This window comes from Elaeis guineensis, chromosome 3 (genome assembly GCF_000442705.2).
Source record: "Elaeis guineensis isolate ETL-2024a chromosome 3, EG11, whole genome shotgun sequence".
Classification (NCBI taxonomy): Eukaryota; Viridiplantae; Streptophyta; class Magnoliopsida; order Arecales; family Arecaceae; genus Elaeis; species Elaeis guineensis.
The window spans coordinates 113,552,132-113,570,732 of record NC_025995.2 but is presented as its reverse complement, the minus strand read 5'-3'; the positions used below and the strand labels follow the sequence as shown (position 1 = coordinate 113,570,732).

The 18,601-nt window shown below is 37.6% G+C and overlaps 1 protein-coding gene across 2 annotated transcripts; it reads left to right on the top strand.

Annotated features, from left to right (window-relative positions):
- Positions 1-3,699: 3,699 nt before the first annotated feature.
- Positions 3,700-17,556, top strand: LOC105040791 (uncharacterized). Of its 2 annotated transcripts, XM_010917484.4 has the most exons (8): positions 3,721-6,979; positions 7,058-7,161; positions 8,546-8,615; positions 10,367-11,176; positions 12,087-12,289; positions 13,273-13,396; positions 14,570-14,776; positions 17,151-17,556. In XM_010917484.4, the coding sequence occupies exons 1-8, from the start codon at positions 4,136-4,138 to the stop codon at positions 17,292-17,294; spliced, it is 4,506 nt and encodes a 1,501-aa protein (XP_010915786.1). In that variant the 5' UTR covers positions 3,721-4,135; the 3' UTR covers positions 17,295-17,556. The 2 variants fall into 2 exon arrangements, with proteins under 2 accessions (XP_073110582.1, XP_010915786.1); XM_073254481.1 differs by lacking the exons at positions 14,570-14,776; positions 17,151-17,556 and adding an exon at positions 13,620-14,563 and having other exon boundaries at positions 3,700-6,979.
- Positions 17,557-18,601: the final 1,045 nt, after the last annotated feature.

Below are 18,601 nucleotides of genomic sequence, written 5' to 3'. Positions count from 1 at the left end.
AATAATAATTCTGTTGTTAGATTATTGAAAAACTCATTGCATCCCATTCTAAATAAAAATTTATTACATATTAGATGTGCATGTCATATTTTAAATCTCTTTGTTCAATCTGGCATGGATATGGTTCAAGATATTTTTTTAAAAATTAAAAATATAATTTTTTTTATTCAAGCTTCAAGAGCAAGATTTTAAGAATTTAAGCAAATATGTATAGATCATCGTAAATATTTTAAAAAAATTAAACTTGATATAATTACTCATTAGAACTTGACATATATAATAATATATGATGTATATCCATATAAAAAATTATTAAGTGTATATATTAATAATTATATATTAGGTTTTACATTGACTGAAACTAATTAGAATAAAAGTAAATTTTTAAAAAAAAATTTAGTTAGTTTTTATAATACCACTGGAATTTTTTTTGGTGTTTATTATCCAATTTCTTATTTATTTTTATAATAAGCATATTTTATTAATCAAAAATTTATACAACATAGATATGATGATATGTTAAAGCCTATTATTTATGAAATAAAATTAGTATTGGGATAGGATATGTCTTATGCATAGTTTAGCTGTTGTATTTGATCCATGTGTTAAATTAAGTGGTGTTTTGATTTTATTTGATGCATATTATGAAAATATGAATTAATATCCTGAACTCGCTAAAGCTGAAGTAATCCAACATCTTTATGATATTTATACTTTATATGATGATAAGATTCATGGATCTAGTGCTTCTCACTTACAAACCTCTACCTCTTCTTCTAGTACTTCTCATTCCTCATCTGTTTTCTCATTCATTACACATAGAAGACATACACAGACTTTTTTAAGTTCATCTTCATCTTTAAGTAGTGAACTTAAATTTTATTTACGAAATAATTTTCAATATGCATATGATGAAAATCAAATAGAAAATCTTGATGTGTTAGTATGTTAAAAAAATATTAAAAATCAATATCCTGTAATGTTTGCAATTGCATATGATATCTTAGCTATGTCGATATCCACAGTAGCATCGAAATCTGCTTTTAGTGTAGGTCGATGAGTTTTGGATAAAAAGAGAAGTAGGATGACCGATGAAATAATTGAGATGCTACTCTGCTTCAAAGATTGGTTGGATGCCGAGATGAGACTTCAAGATAAAAGTGGATATAATACAACATCCAATGATGACACCGACACAAACACTACTAATAATCAGTAAGTTTTTCAATTATTAATTTTTTATATTTATAACTTTTTAGATTTATTTTTTAATTATTGAGGTGAGTCACCTTAATTTCTTCTCTCTTCCTCATTATATTCGGAGGTCAGGCCTAACCCCCTTCTCTTTTTTGTACTATTTTGATTGTTATTAATAAATCGATAGGCGTCCAGGCTAAACCCTCCATAATTACAAAATAGTTTTTTATTTTTATAAAAAAAAATTCATATCTATTTTTAATTTTACTCCTTAACACTTTTATAATTTATAAAAAAATATATTTTTTAAATTCAGAAAAAAAGATCAAGCAGGGCTTGGACTAGGCCTGGACCATGTCAGGCCATGCCTAGCCCACGAGTTGTGCCAGCCTAGGCCCTCATGGGCTGTGCTGGGCCTGGGCTGCGGGCCACAAACTCTTAGCCCAGCCGGATCCCTTCTAATGGACCGTGCCTAGCATGGTTCATTTTGTATCGGATCGGATCATGTAATGGGTGGCCTAATCCATTGCCTATGTCTAATTTTTGTTATTCAAAATTTTTAAATAAAAAAATCGATTTGGAAACATCAAATACACGTTAGAAAGTGGTTGGATTAAAATGCCTCTCTTATATTATGATATCTTAGACTATGTTATGACATTTTGAGCTATATTACGTCACAGGATATCATAATTTTTTTCAAAAGATAAAAATATTTTCATCAGCAAAATTTTTAAATGAAAAAATTGACCTGCAGGTATTAAATATGAATTGAAAAGTGATGATTACGTGGACTAATCAGATGATGCGGTGTACTTTATGTCGGATTTTCTACACTGCCCGTGGAGAACAAAGAATTTCTCAGATATTCTACATTAGATGTGGGCTTTCTTTGCATTCAAGGCAACCTATATTTACTGCAGAGAAAATCAGGCAACAGATAGATAGAGAAGTTAATTACATTAAGTTTCAAACTCTTATTTTAATTAATAATTAATTTTATCTTTTTTTCTACCTTTAGATGAATGGAACATAGATATTTTCCTGCATCATTAAAATTTTTTGAAAAGTAACTATCTCGGTTTCATCAGCAGGAGGATTTTGTGATTGACAATCAGACCTTTGTTCCACCCTCCTTGGGAAGTACATTGTATGCTGATGTATTTAATGTGTCTTACTGTAGATTTTGTTTAAGCCGAGCCTCCTCTTTTGTACCAAAAATACCCAATCATGGACCATGGTCTCGGATATTTGAGGAAGTTTTATCTTCCTTGTTCATTATATATATATATATGTTTGATGGCTTGTTGGCGCAGTTGCTTGGTGGGCTCACTTTAGTTGCTTGGTTATAGCACTAAGTGGAGTAAAGATGGGCTAAAACGGAATACAGAGCAATGCCTCAAGATCAAACATTAGCAAGAGGAGAAATTATAACCTACATCAGATACATCATGTTGGTGGGTGTGCCACGCCTATCAGAACTTTTATTTTTATAGATGCCATTTATTTTTAAAAAATTATTTCTTACACCATATGCACCCTATAATAATGTACCAATCACATATCTTGATCACTATGGGTATTATTCACCGTATGCTCGTCGGATTGCCACATCTTTCATCTCATCTCGATTTATTCTTTTAGGGCAATGCTAATACGCTGCATATTGCCATTAAACTCTAACGATGTTGGTAGGAGATCAACCTAGAGATTAATTAGAGAATGAGCTCTAAGGTCAAAAGAAGATCGAGAAAGATGATGATTTCAACCTACAACCTAATATCCAGAGTTTATCTAATGAACTTCTATTTAAAAAAAAAAAAAAACTTATCTGAAGGTCCCTCTATCCCTATTTATACAAAAAAGGATTCATAGACCGTTATCCGAGTTTTAGGGGGCGGGGGGAAGCCGTAGGCCGCGGATTGGGAGTTTGGTGGGGGGGGGGGCGCAGGCAAGCCACAAGGTGGGCGGCCCGAAGCAGCAGTAGGCATTGAGAGAGGGGGGTAGACCATAGGGACGGGGGTGTCGTGCATTGCGGGGGGTCGAAGGTGGGTGATGTTGGAAGGGGTTGGGACCGGAAGAAAGGCAAAGGGAGGCAGAAAAGACGTCGGAAAAAGAAGAAAAAAATAAAATATTATTTTTTTAAAAATAAAATATATAAAAATAATAATATATAATATCATAAATATTTTTTATAATAAAATATTATAAAAAAGTATCATAATAAAATTTATAAAAAAAATGATCTAAAAGATTCTATCAAAATTATTTAATTATATATTATCAGTACATATCCGGGAACAAGCTCGGCGACAATTTGATATCGGGAGAATATATCCAAAGATTCAGGACGGTAAACAATCAAGATTTATTACAAAAAAAAAAAAAAATCGAGATTGCAGAATTTGGTTATCCCCATGACATTGCATACGGTGCATCCTTTCATCTCTACCAAAGGGAAATTATGCCCTACATTGGATGCATCACCTCAAAGATGGAGCGCAAGGAATTAGAGCTTCGAGGGCAACCTCCGCCTAATTATTAGATAGACAAGATCCAATGGATAGGTCCAATAGTTTCCTACCCGTTACCCCCTTGTATTTAAACAATTCTAGATCAAATTGGGGGTGTCCGTTCCCTACCGCATGCTTGCCCCGGGATTTGGACCATTTAATAACTTCTCGCGCCCGGAGGATCGTCGGACGGCGCACGCGATCCGCTCCTCCCTTTTGCTCCGACCGTGAAGCTGTGCCCAAGGCCGAAGACTCCCCTGGGTGTCCCCATCGCCTCACCAGTCTCGTCTTACAAATCTTCCAGAAAACGGTTTTCTCTTATAAATCCTTTTCTACCTTTCGTACTCGCAGTTCCAAGTACCCAACACTCCGTGTCTCTCTCTCGTTTTCTCTCCCAAGGGTAAAGGAAACCCCTGCGGGGGCAAATGAAGTGCCCCTCCGTCGCGTGCCTGTGGCCCGCCTCGCCTCCGCCTCACCGGATCACCGCTGCCGCTGCCGTTCCCGATCCCCCCGCCCTCTACACCGGCGGATTCGATGGCTCCATCGTCTGGTGGAACCTCGCCGCCCCCCACGATATCTGGCCGATGGCCATGCTCTGCGGCCACGCGGCGCCCATCGCCGACCTGGTTACCTGCACGCCCGCCGACTCCGAACAACCGAGCCCTAACCGGGTGCCCGCGCTGTTCAGCGCCTGCGCCGACGGCGTGCTCTGCGTCTGGAGCGTCGGTAGCGGGCGTTGCCGCCGCCGCCGGAGGCTGCCACCGTGGGCGGGGACACCGTCCTTGTTATCGCCGCTCCCTTCATCCCCTCGTTACATTTGTATCGTCTGCAGCTCATCTGATTCCGCCGCCGGCCACCACCCGAACGTTACCGCCGGAGATGGCGAAGCTCCGCCAAGAAGAGCGCCTAAGTGCGCGGTGGTCATCGTGGACTCGTGTACCCTGAACGTACTTCAGACCGTTTTCCACGGGAGCTTGTCGATTGGGCCAGTGAAGTCCATGACAGTGGTCTTAGTAGAGGAGGATGGGGCAAAGAATAAACAAGATGTGATCTTGGTTGATGGGAATGGGAGAACGCAGTTCTTGGCAGTGCCGGAGGCGGATCATGACGGGCAAGGTGCCAATTTTCCGCGTGGAAGCTCCTCGCCTGATGTTGCAGCAGCCGTGTCAGGGGAGATTTCGGGTGAAGAAGTGCAGGCGGTGGCTTTTTCAGATGATAGGAAGCTCTTGGCTCTCGTTTATGGGAATCACTGTGTGTTCAAATGCCTAGCTGATGGTGTTACAGTTGGTGAGATCTCTTTACTGGGTAGTTCACTATGCAATGAAGACCCTTCAACAAAGGCTCAACTCATTGGAGGCATGTTTCTCGAGGACAATAATGGTGTTTGTGAATCAGAAATCAAGAATTTGGCTGAAGTCTCTGTAAGGATGTTTGCTTTGTGGAATACAAATGGTGCGGCAATTGCATACAGGATATCTGGTTCAGGTGATATGTTTGATTTTGAAGCTCTGTGCCAAATCCCAGACATGACTTGCATACTTGATGGGAAAGCATCTGTTCGTTTCTGTCAGTTGAATCACTGTCTTGTTCGTGTTGAGTCAATCTGTTTTGTAGTTAGCAAGTCATTAATTTGGAGACCTTATATCACAAAATGGCCAGTTGAAAAAATTGAATCAAGGTTAGATAATAACTTGGGCAAGCCTTATCCAAGCAATTTGGTTGGTGAAGGTGGTTTTCCAGGTGATCTGACAGGGACAGGGTCCTCCTGTTGCCAGAATGAGGCAAAAGACAGGGCAAAGAAAAGTTCCCAGCAGAGTTGCATTGAAGGCTCCAACAATTCGAATGGTCTATGCAGCGAACCTGAAAGTAATGGTCTTGGGTTGAGCGAACGGATTGTATCATCTTCAATGGTACTCTCTGAAGATTTTTATTCTCCATATGCTGTAGTATATGGTTTCTATAGTGGCGAAATAGAAGTACTAAGATTTACAAATTTGTCTCCTGAAGTGAATTCTGATGCCACTAGTGTTAAGTCTCAAATTTATCCATACATATCTGAACGATTTTTTTCAGGGCATGCAGGTGCTGTTCTGTGCTTGGCAGCACATCGAATGGTTGCATGCTCTGAAGGACAATGTTTTCGTCAAGCATTGATTTCAGGAAGCATGGATAGTACAGTTCGTATTTGGGATATGGATACGGGCAGTCTTCTTTCAATAATGCACCATCACATAGCTCCAGTTAGGCAAATCATATTGCCGCCTCCATGGACCAACCGTCCATGGAACAATTGTTTTCTTTCTGTAGGGGAAGATCACTGTGTGGCCCTTGTATCCCTTGAGACATTGCGTGTTGAAAGAATGTTTCCTGGACATCCTAGTTACCCATCAATGGTTGCATGGGACACCACAAAAGGCTACATAGCTTGTCTATGCCGAAATCTCCAATCATCATCAGATGCAGTTAGCGTTCTTTACCTTTGGGATGTAAAATCTGGTGCTCGAGAACGAATTATTCGGGGAACGGCTTCCCATTCAATGTTCGATCATTTCTGTAGGGGCATCAACAAAAATTCTCTTACTGGCAGCATATTGGGTGGAATTACTTCAGCATCATCATTGCTTCTTCCAGTATTCAAAGATGGTTCTCAATCTCGTGTTACAAAGGGTGAGAGGGGGCTGAGTGCAGTGCTTGCAGATGATAAATCTCAAAGAAGTACTGGTTCCCTTGAGCTGAATAATTCTTTAGCACAGAGCAGCAGGGTAAAGGTACCACTTTTAGGAGCAGTCCGTGACACCACTCATGAGTTGGCTGGAAGCAGTTTTGCAAAGCCAGCTTCATCACAGTGCGCTCCTCAAAAAATAAAACATCCTGTTAAATGTTATTGCCCATTTCCTGGTATTGCAAGTTTGAAGTTTGACCTTTCATCTCTAATGTCTCTGCACTTGGTGCATAGCAGTGATAAACAGGTTAATACTCTCCTTTCTGACCTTGAAATCAAAGAATTGGCTTCTCAACATGGAAGTTTGAGTGATAATTCTGATGTGCAAGCAAGTGAAAGTCATCCTATAAAAGAATCAATCGAAGGATCTCTACTTCGGTTCAGCTTATGTTTTCTACACTTATGGGATGTCGATCATGAAGTAGACAAATTACTAGTGAATGAGATGAATGTCTGCAAGCCAGAAGGGTGTTACATAGCTTCTGGTGTGCTAGGGGATAGAGGTTCCCTAACATTGATGTTTCCTGGCTTGCGTGCTACTCTTGAGGTAATGTTCAGTGGCTTTTGTTGATGCCTTACATATTAAGGGCTTCCAATGAATTATAAGATGCACTATATGTTTCAGCTTTGGAAGGCTTCCTCAGAATTTTGTGCTATGAGATCCCTGGCATTAGTTTCTCTTGCTCAACACATGATCAGCTTATCCCATTCTGGTACAACAGCTAGCAGGTGCACTTTCTTTCACTATTTTACTCTATGAAACATGATATTTGTATCAATAACACATTCAATCAACAGACCATAATTTTCTGATAAAACATGCTCTATTTATAGGATAATGTGAACAAGCTGTGCCAAGCCTCGATCAACTTCTCTACAAGTCATTTCATTGGCTTGGTCTCTGCCCCAGTATGCTCATATTATTCAAATTAATCTAAAAGCTACATAAAATGAACTAACAGAGCAGATAATAAATATTATAGATGGAACTAATGAAGCTAGCTGTGGATTGTAGTTGTACAATGGTGCAAATATTCCACTTTGGGGTGTAATAAGACAATAGAACATCTCAATAGGTTATGATCCTCTTGTATGTGATGTGAATACAACAAATGACTAATAATGTGTGTCATAACTATAACTTGAAGCTTGATCTCTCTATTGTTCTGTGAACTGGTTCTATGATAATGAAAAGCACCACACAAGGGTCACTATTGGCTATCAGTTTTACCAATATTTCACTTCAAAATATGTTTTGAGAAGAGAGTGAGCAATCCTGCCGCATATGAAAAATCTGACATGGGGATGCATGGTAGTTTTGTTTTTTAAAACACTTTTGCCGTAGCCCAAACGGTATACTAGTGTACAACCAAGAACAGAGGTGATGGAGACTGATGAGTTCTGGTTACTGTAATTTATATATGTTGAGCGAAGTTTGAAACTTCTGTTTCCAATAGGGGGAAGGCTGTATTATTGGCAAATATGGCAAGCCATTTTATAGAGAACTTATCAGATTTGTAGGGGCTATTACAATGCAGGAAGATCTTGGGTCATGCACTCCACCCTCATTTTGCCCTAAGAGGAACATAACCTATTACAATTGACTTACTGCACTATTGTCCCAATTGTGAATTCCATTTCATTTTACCTCTACACTTCCGACACTTGCCCTGCTTCCAATATGTAGCTAGGTAAACTTTCCTTAAAACAATTACAATGAATATGCAGATATCAATGTAAGGTTCTTTAGTTAGCCCACCATTTTAAGCTGTTTGAGATTGCCATGTCTTGCTTCAAAGCTACTGCAACTTGGAAGATGCAAAATTAAGCATACACAGATGCATGCATGCACACTTGTATACATACATACATGCATATTAGACAGATAGATACACATGCATGTGCATGAGCCCTTATACACATGCATACGTGTTTTTTTTTTTTTCAATTACTATATGGGAACTGATGTTGACTATGTTGTTTTGTCCCTTATTGGATCATGTCATTATTTTATTTTATTATTTGTAATTCAAAGAGCATGTGTTTGAGGTCAACATAATTCTTGTGTCTTGAGGTTGGGAAATGTGATTTATCTGTATGGTGTTTTTTGCAGTGCTTTGGCAGCATTTTATACTCGGAATTTTTCAGAGAAAGTTCCAGATATAAAGCCTCCTTTACTCCAGGTTGCACAATATGCTAATGGTTTGGCATCTTCTCTATATCCCAGTGTAGTCATCATTAAACATTAGAAAAGATGCTCAAGATTTCTTTAACTGCTTGATGTGAATAAATATCTTCCTCTGACTGCTTGAATATAAGACTGAACAAAATATGCTTAAAAAGTTGAGTGAATCCAAGACATTTCCCGTCAAAGAAAATTTTGCGGTTTGATATTTCATCATTATTGCAAAAATTAGAAATTTTTATATGTAAAGAAGTGATGACTATTTCATGAAGAGCACCCTAGAAATATAATTAGGGAATGCAGGGTATAAACTGGGTTCCATAATGAAGATGCATATCTGTGGGGTTTCATAGAGAACAAATAGTGTTTTTACATACACAAACAAATTTGTACATGTATTATTTATGTGTGTCTGAGTATGTATAGGTGGAGAAGTTGGTAAAAAGTACTCTATTTACTTTTTCTGTAAGGCATTATTCTTTATCCAAGTATATTCACATATAGCAATGAGGGAAGCAGCATGAATGACTTTTTTTAGAAGGAAATTCTAACAACTTTTCTCCAAAATTTAGCAGGTCAATGTCTCTCTAGTGATTTTCCTTTTAATTATGCGAAGCATTAGAATCTTAATTGCCACAGGAGAAAAATGTACTCCCTTGCTGACTTGTGCAATCAAGTCAAGGGAAATTATTTTCGATAAAAGAGTTCTCTTAAATACATTAAGTGATTAAATTGATAGAAAATCTAACATTTCTTTTAACGGAGGTGCTAAACATGAAAATCATAAAAAATGTTCACTGTCACCTTAAATCTTTTGGATTGAAGGGCATATTTCACTGTGTGGAATAAGTGGGCTTTTAGTAACAAATAACATTCGAAAGTCTAAAATAATTCAGGTCTTTCTCTGATACATTGATTGTTTCAGGGGGGAGAAAATCAAAAACTGTGTTTTTTATTTAAACTAGAGATAAGTCTTGTTATATTAAAGCATAACCACACATTAGCTGAAGAGTCGATATATCTATGTTTCTCAATCAGTTTATCTGGTTTAAAATAAAATTATTGTCTTTGTGGGTATAAAGCGGGGAATGAGGGGTGTTATGAAGTTCTGTTTGATCCTTGATTGAATGTGTTTCCATCTCAAACTTAACTTTATGAGACACAATGTTTTGGAAAATGATGGTGGGATTGGTTTCAGAGAAAAACAATGGGTTTGGCACCTCCTTCATCTTTTCTAGTGAACCAATTTCCAGTATATATATAACATATTGATGCGTATTTTGGTATACTGGCCAGTATTAATCTAGTATGATAATGCTGCAATTTCCAGTATATATATAACATGGAGCTACATTATCATACTAGATTAATACACATGACTTACACCCTACAAGATGTGTTTTTTGTCCATCATACTTGTGAGTGTAATGCTGGTACTTTTGTAAGAGACAACAGAACATCCTCCATACTCTCCAGATCCTTGCAGCATGAACCTATAGCATAAAACACTTAGTTAGCAAATTCCTGCTTTCTCTTTGATTTTCTAATGAAAATGTATCTTTTGTTACAGAAAATGTTCTTCAAAGGTGTCGGTTTTTTTCTCTTTTTGTATCGAGTTTGTTTACCAAGCCATATTAGTTATTGCCAATGCTCAGTTTTTATGGTGTTTGCCTCTTTTTTTTCTTTTTTTCATTTTCAAGCTCAATTTTTATCTGGGGCTAGAAGTAATTTAGCGTATGATATGTGCAGCTCTTAGTGAGTTTTTGGCAAGATCCTAGCGAGCATGTACGCATGGCTGCACGCTCTTTATTCCATTGTGCAGCCCCACGTGCCATTCCACGTCCTCTTCACAGTCAGAAAATCATATCTCCTGAAGCTCCTTCAAGTCCTTTAGATGTTACAGAGGAGAATGTTCTTTCAAATACAGGTGATATGTCTTTAAGTAACTACACATTCTCTGATAGGTCCAGTAACAACCTTGGCAGTGCTGATATTGAAACATCCAGCATAGTTTCCTGGATGGAATCATTTGAGACTCAAGAGTGGACTTCATGGATTGGGGGGACAAGCCAAGATGCAATGGCCTCAAATATCATTGTTGCAGCAGCATTAGTGGTTTGGTACCCTAGCATAGTAAAGGATATACTTGCCAAGCAGGTTGTGAACCAACTAATTAAGTTGGTAATGTCCATGAATGACCAATACAGCTCAACTGCAGCAGAGCTTCTAGCAGAGGGTATGGATGGCACATGGAAAGTATGCTTAGGCCCTGAAATTTCTCATCTTGTTGGAGATATTTTTTTCCAGATTGAATGTCTCAGCGGCACACCGAATAATAATGTGATACAAAATCCAGCAGTAGCTGTTACCATTCGGGAGGCTTTGGTTGGGACTCTTCTGCCAAGTTTAGCAATGGCTGATGTTATAGGATTTCTAAATGTAATAGAAGGCCAGATCTGGGCTACTTCCTCCGATTCATCTGTTCATCTTGTATCTCTCAAAACTCTTATCAGAATAGTCCGTGGGTCTCCAAAGCCTTTAGCTCCATATCTTGATAAGGTTTGTATTACCACTGGCTGATACAATGAATAAAAGAGTTGTTCTTGCGATTTCCTTTTACATATATTTACAGTTTAACATCAGTACAGATGACAATGGTTTTAAGTTACTATGTTGTTCTTCATATGTATGTTTATTGTTACCTCTCAGATGTTAACTTTGTCTGCTCAACCACACTAAAAATCGTCCTACAATTTGCTTGCTGGTGTGCTATTAGTTCTAATACATATTACAGTGTTATTGCAAAATCATTAGTTGCTTCTCGCTTCTACATCTAGTAGTTTCTTGCTAATGTGATATGTACAGTGCCACCTAGACATTTTATTTTTTTCTTAAAAAGAAAAAAGTTTTCTTACCATGTCAAGCACTTGGACACTTCATAAAATTCCTTGACACCTTAAATCATACAATTATGATGCTATCACCACTATATGTCAACTTTTGGCATCCTATATAAACATTGCCAAGCCTAATAGAACATTGAGCCTATGTTTTATCAGTGCTATAAACTTACGGAGCAATTTCTCCAATTAATGATTCAGTATCTAAAATGATCTATATCTTTTTTTCACAAGTAGTTATAAGATAAAGACAGCCTCTGTCCTAAATTCCTTGAAAGTACCTATATCAGGTTCTTCTAGATACTGGGACACTTGACACTGGTATAACTGTATCATGTTTTTACTTGATTAACATTGAACACAAAAGGAGAATATGGAGACCACTATTCTAACCTATAATTTTTTACATGGTATCATGGGTTACATCTGGGGGGTGTCTGCACATTATTAGAGTTCTGTACATGGGAAACATTCAAGTTTGCATGGTGCATTTCATGAATTTTATGTCTCTGCATCTCCCTTCTATTATATAGATCAAAAACCCTGCTGACAAATTGCAGATTTTGCAGGTAGTAAGCTATGTTTTACAGACCATGGACCCTAGCAACTTAGTCATGCGCAAGGTTTGCCTTCACACCTCGATGCTTGCTTTAAGGGAAATTGCACGTGTATTTCCTATGATTGCTCTGAATGGGAGAGCAACACGTTTGGCCGTTGGAGATGCTATTGGGGATATTCACAGTGTTACCATTCATGTATATGATGTAGAAAGGTATGTTGAAAAATAAATGACAAATAAGATGTCCAATAATCTATTATTTGTCCAATAATCTACACAGTGTGAGGTTGTTAGTTGTTATTTAATCAACTTTATGATAATAAATGAACATATGATGGCTTCTTTAGAGTCATATTGTAACAGTTCTAAAGCTGGCCATTTTACATCTGTCTTCACTCTTTTCAAGTCTAGAGGAACCTTAGAAGGTTGAACACTAGCTGCATGAGCTTAAACTGTGTAAGGCATATCACTGGTCCCGTACCTAATGGTGCCCTCTTGGGTTTAATGGTAGCTCTTCTCTTGCCTAAAGTTGTCTTGCCAAAGGGTTGAGTCAGGTTTTTCTGTTGGATATTAATATTCACAATCTTTAATAGATGTCATGTTGATCCATAAAACCAACACAACATGGATGGCATCGGGCCTTTTAGTTTAAAGATTGTAAAAGTAGGTTCTGAAATTTCCTTGTAGAGAATCACATTCTATATTGAGTTAAAAGGAAAGGCTTTTAAGTAAACTGACTCTACATGATGGTCCTCTTGAATTAATATCTTGCATCAGATAAAAGGGAATGCTCTCTCTCTCTCTCTCTCTCTCTCTCTCTGTGTGTGTATCTGGTCCATGCATTTGTTAACTTCCTTTGTTTATAAAATTGCCCTGTTTGATAGTTCAAGGGGATTCAGCTGATGGTTTTTAGTCTGCTAAAAATTTTGAAGCTTGATATCTTAGCTGAGACATTCAAATCTTTGTTAATGGTTGAATAGATGTGAGGCTTCTGTCATGTGTAACAATGTAAAATGCTACAGAGTGGAAATTGGAGCTTAATTTGCACAGATTTTGGGATTTTAGCATACATCATGTTTTATCTTTTGCTTGGTGTTTATGCAGTCTAATAAATACCTGATTTCAACTTTGACATTACTCTTTTTCACAGTTTGCTTTCTCTTGTTGATATAATTATATTTCTTGTTTTCTTGTAGTGTGACAAAAATAAAGATTCTGGATGCAAGTGGACCTCCAGGTCTTCCAATCTTGCTTGAAGGAGCTTCAAATTCAAGGATCAGTACAGCAATAACTGCCTTGAGTTTCTCCCCAGATGGAGAGGTGCAGTATCCTAGACATTTTGCATTTAAAGGACCTATGTTTGCAAACATGTATCCAATATCCTGATATCTGGGTTGTGTTGGTTTCTTTTTTACATGATGTGTCTGCTGGTTTATATTTTACATGCATTGGCATTTTAGGTAGTTTGTCAGTCTTCATTTTGTAAATTTTTATTCCACTGACGGTAACTGATTGGTTTTTGTGTTGGGATTCTCATTTGTAGAATGTGAGACATACAGCTTCAAGTATACGTCTTCCACCAAACAATATATCATTAAGCCACAGTTCGGATTCCATGTACATAACTGATTGTGATTTGTCATATTTCATTACTTAAATAAGTGCAGTCTATTTTTCGTTCTTTCATCTATTATTGTCCATCCTTCACAGACCCTCTTTTATAGAAAAAAATGATGGTAATTTCATGATATTTCAGAGCTCCTGTTCAATGATCATTTCCGTTGTTACTAAATGGAATATCATGCCTTCCCTTTTTATATTTTGAATATATTGACGGGAATGCTATGAATTAGAATTAGGTGGAGTCAATATGCTTGGGAAATGCCTCACAAGGTTCAAACCCAGAATCTCCTTCCAAACAAATAAAGGTGGACTCCAGCTGTTGGGCTAAAATGCAGTTTGCCATACTATTTTAATTTTAGAAATTGTTTATGATGTTATAAGACACATCAATTCTAATTATTTTTCTAGAATATTTTAAGTGATATCTTCAAACATGACTATTAACTTTGCTTTGCATCCGTTGTTACATAAATCTCCATGATGGTGTTGTCCTGAAATTTGCACAGTTTTCCTATTTTTCAAGGGCATGCTCCAGTTGTCGAGTTGTAGTTCCAGTTTCAAAATAAATGGTTTCTTCAATAAGATGCACAAAACATCTCCACACACACACACACACACACACAGAGAGAGAGAGAGAGAGAGAGAGAGAGAGAGAGACTACACTGTTGTATTCTGGTAGCCAAATAAACTGCAAACATCTTTTCTTACGTTTGATACGGTTCTTAGGTTTGACAACATTAATATTTGAAAGCATAACCCCATAATTTTTTTTCAGTAAATTGAACAGTTGAACAGTTGTACAGGTCCATAACCATGTAATCAAGAATGCTTATTCTTGCATGTATTCTAACAAGGTCTCTCCTGAAATAGGGGCTAGTTGCTTTCTCTGAGAATGGACTGATGATTAGATGGTGGTCTCTGGGAACGGCCTGGTGGGAGAAGCTCAGCAGAAGCCTTGTTCCTGTCCAATGCACTAAACTCATTTTTGTTCCTCCATGGGAAGGATTTTCACCTAATTCTTCTCGATCAAGTATTATGGCAAGCATAATAGGGCACACTAAAGGGGTCATTGCTCAGGTAGCTGATGCACTTGGGACATTTTTATATTACAACTGTCTGTTACTTTCTTAAACCTGCTCAATAGACATTCTGTTCGCATCTTCAAGTGGAAATTTTCCATTAAAATGAATCGATATGTCAATTATTTATTTGTTTTTGTTCAAGAAAAACTGTTATTGATTGATTAGTTGATTTTATACACCAATCTACTATATTCCTTGATTCTGTCACTGTTCTCCTTTATATTGGATTTTCAAGAATCGTTGCCTGGAATTACTTCCGTGACTTGTTTCCTCCTGTTTTTTAATGATCTTTTGTTATTAAATTGCATTTTTACATCAGATAAACAAGAATATATAAATGTTTATTCTTTTTACTAGGTCATCTTTCTTTAAAAACCATTTTAAAAGATGTCCAAATACTTGATTCTTTTCAGTACAGGAGCATTCATTTTACATATCCTCTTGACATTCTGAATGACACAAAGTGGAATTTGCAGCTATGCAGCCCAATAGCTTCTAGGCAGGCTTGTGTCACCTGAAGAACCTGATATCAAAATTTAAGTTGATGTTTCTTGACCAAGGAGGTTACAATTGTAGTTGAGGGCCATTCTTATGACAAATTTTATTTATGTTCCTTTGATAAATATTAGGAGCAACCTGATAAAATTTCTTATCCTTGTAGGTGAAAAGAACCTACGGTTAGTGTTGATCTCTATGCTTTATCTTTAAAAAGCCTTTTTATCCTTTTATATGCCTAGACAGCTGATCCAGAAACCAGGTGCCACAATTTCTGAATCTTCGTTGTTTAGCCCCAGTAACAAAGAAATCTAATTCTTTTCTCTTTGCCTGCTTGGAATTTAATCCATGTCAATGTTTTAAGTCTTGGATACAGGGCCCTGTATTAGTACCTTACTGGTGTGATAAAGTTTGTCCCTCTACTGACACATGGTATGCAGTTGAAGTCAGTGCAGCATGTGTCTGTACAGAGACATATCGGGCCCCCATATTATAGTGGTACCAATCTGAGTCGATATGGTACACCCTGTACTTGCTGGTGAGGGTTGGCACTTTGGAACCTTGATCTACACTTTCTCCTCTTACTTGGAGTTCTCCAGAAGAGAATGAAGACCTTTTATCAGCATTTCACCTCCGGCCACCCATTTCTTCCCAAAACTGTCAAGTCATTCTCCATTTTGTCTCTCAAATAGCACATGCAGTTAGCATATGACCACTATGTTCTAATTGTCTTCCCCTACACATTTCCTACACCCTAGGATTTTAGAGATGTCCTCCAACTATAATACCTAATTCTTTCGATCCAAATTAGGCTCCTTTCAAGAGAAAATCCTCAAATCTTTTCTTTCGCTGATTAATTTAAAATTGTTGGTGATTTAATCAAGGGCTGCAAGTGTACCTTAACTTCTGAGTGGCCGGACCTGATGATCGCATCCTCTCTCTTTATGCATTCTGTTGCATTTTTTCCATTCAGATCCTGAAAACTGTCTTATCCTATCCTAATTGATCTGTACAGTTTTTAAACAGAAAAATGGATTTATCCAACTCTCTCTCATGAAATTTTTTTTATAGAAATCGATGAAGAAATGTGCTTTGAGTTAATAATGTTTTATCCTACATGCTGACATACCTGATCAATATTCGAAGTGAAAAATAATCTGACAGAATTCTGGCCATAAAGGATGTTTACGACTTAGTGATCATGATTCCAAATTTGAGTTCCTGCTGAAAATGTATATTGATGACTTTGTGCCTGAAATGGAAAATTTGAAAGCAAAGATAATATACGACACTAGCAGGTATATCAGACTTATCAGCGTTTGAACACTAATTATTGCATCTTTTGAGAAATCTTCAAATTCTTCCTATGTATCCATCATTGGCATGTCATCCTTGGTTCTTGCGGCATTTCAAGTTGAAGCATAATATGCTTGGTGTAGTGCCAATGGATCCTTGACTTTGCCCTCGTTGCTGTTGGAGAAAATTCTTTGATCGCTTGTAATCAGATTTTTTTGTAAAGAAAAGCAATTTGTATTAAAATAAAGAATCATGATTTTACTCCATAGCAAATAGTGTGGACTTGTAGCTCATTGTGATTGTCATGCCATGTAATGTGCTGTTAGATGCATAGGTGAAGGGAGGCTATGTAACCATTAAAAAAAGGGGAGCCTAAAAAAATGCAAACCAGACAACTAGCCTCCTCTTAATAAGACCCTTCGGCGTATGCATGTAGGATCCGTGTATATTCCCTCCAGAATTTTGCATTCACCGCTGCCCTGCCTTCTTTAATTTGTTCACCATTTAGAAAATTAAACAATCAAGAGAATTTTTTCCGCCCCAGTTTGAAGGACCACCTATGGTTTTCATCTCTGCAGGATGAGGCAGTGGAGCTGGATGAGGCAGACAATCTGAAGCTTCTCATTCATAACCTTGATCTCTCTTATCGGCTTCAGTGGATTGGTGGGAGGGGTGTTAAACTTACTCGGCATGGTCAAGATTTGGGCACATTTCAATTGTGATCAAAATTCATTTCTACAGTTGGAATTTACTGCCTTCTGGTTGATGGTTGTTGCAGTGAGCACCAACTTTAGAAGATCTGTAAGCTGGAAAAAGATTGATGGTACCTGTCAAAGCATGAGGTAGGGCTTGTACAGATACACTTAAGATCAGTTATCATGATCGGACTTCTCATGCTATTGCAGTTATCATTCTGTTGTGTCTATTGCATGAAAACCAAATCCTTGTGCAAATATTCTTACTATGAGATCACAGAGTTCTTTATATGAGATCTGGATGAAATCTCCAGTTCATGCAATTTAATTTAAACAGTGAAATAACCCGAACAACAGCATCATTTTAACCAGATGCCAAAGATTTTTAGTTTGCATGCAAATACGAGGAGAACGGGGTTGGATTATTGTGGCATGTTAGGGGAAAATCATATGCCATTATGTTACGAGGATAGGCATGTCATTCTCCCACTCTTGTTATTACTCCATGCAATAAGGACATTTTGCAGGTCTTCTTTTCTGGAAGGGAATTGGAAAAAAGTATGAAAATTTTAAAATTGTTATTTAGATAAGAAAAGACAGCAAATACCAGATAACGGGTGGCATTTAAGATTTAATTGTATAATTCAGTGGACCTGCTCCAAGACCTTGCGTTCTTGTGGCTCGTATTTTAGGAGTTTGTAACCTTTCTGGAGTAGTTCGGGCCTTTTGTGTGTCGTGACGGCCACGGTTGTGTGAATGCTGTGCTTGCCAAATCAGCTGGAATTCTCTCTCACACGTAACCGTTGTTTGTCTCCCTGAAGGCTCAACAGGATGTGATGGGATTTGTAGGCCTCTGGCGGAGAGGGATCGTAAGCTGGATAGTCTGTTGAAGAGCTGTGCGTTAGGTCTCCAAAGATGCAGATCTTCCTTAACGGACAAAGGAAACCTAAATCGAACTTTATCTGAGCATTATATTATCATTATAAAGTTATCCCAGTTGTATTAGCCAGCCCAATTAAATACACAAAGTCCTTCTCACAATCTAAAATGGCAACAATTTTTAGACGTGGGCAAACAAAGTATTTGGTCTTTGTGGCACTGCTCAGAGAAGCTTTGGAGAAAAGAAAACCACAAAGGGGGCAATCACGCAATGTGGTGGATGGAGAAATCCTATCTGCGAAAAAAAAAAATGAAGCAATCAGGGGTTGTCGGAACGTATACAATAGAAAAATCCTTCAATGCTTAAGTTAAGATAGAGTTTTGGTAAGATAGAAGAGATCTAAGATAGAAAGCACCAAGATAAGAGCGAGATAAAAAGTCTCCTACTTAGGATT

What these genes read in the sequence shown, in the direction of transcription:
- LOC105040791 (XM_010917484.4), top strand. Translation starts at nt 4,136, where the DNA reads ATGAAGTGCCCCTCCGTCGCGTGCCTGTGGCCCGCCTCGCCTCCGCCT. An exon ending in TCTGGTACAACAGCTAGCAG is followed by an intron (nt 7,162 to 8,545) that starts GTGCACTTTCTT and finishes TGTTTTTTGCAG; the next exon opens with TGCTTTGGCAGCATTTTATA. An exon ending in CTAAAGGGGTCATTGCTCAG is followed by an intron (nt 14,777 to 17,150) that starts GTAGCTGATGCA and finishes TCATCTCTGCAG; the next exon opens with GATGAGGCAGTGGAGCTGGA.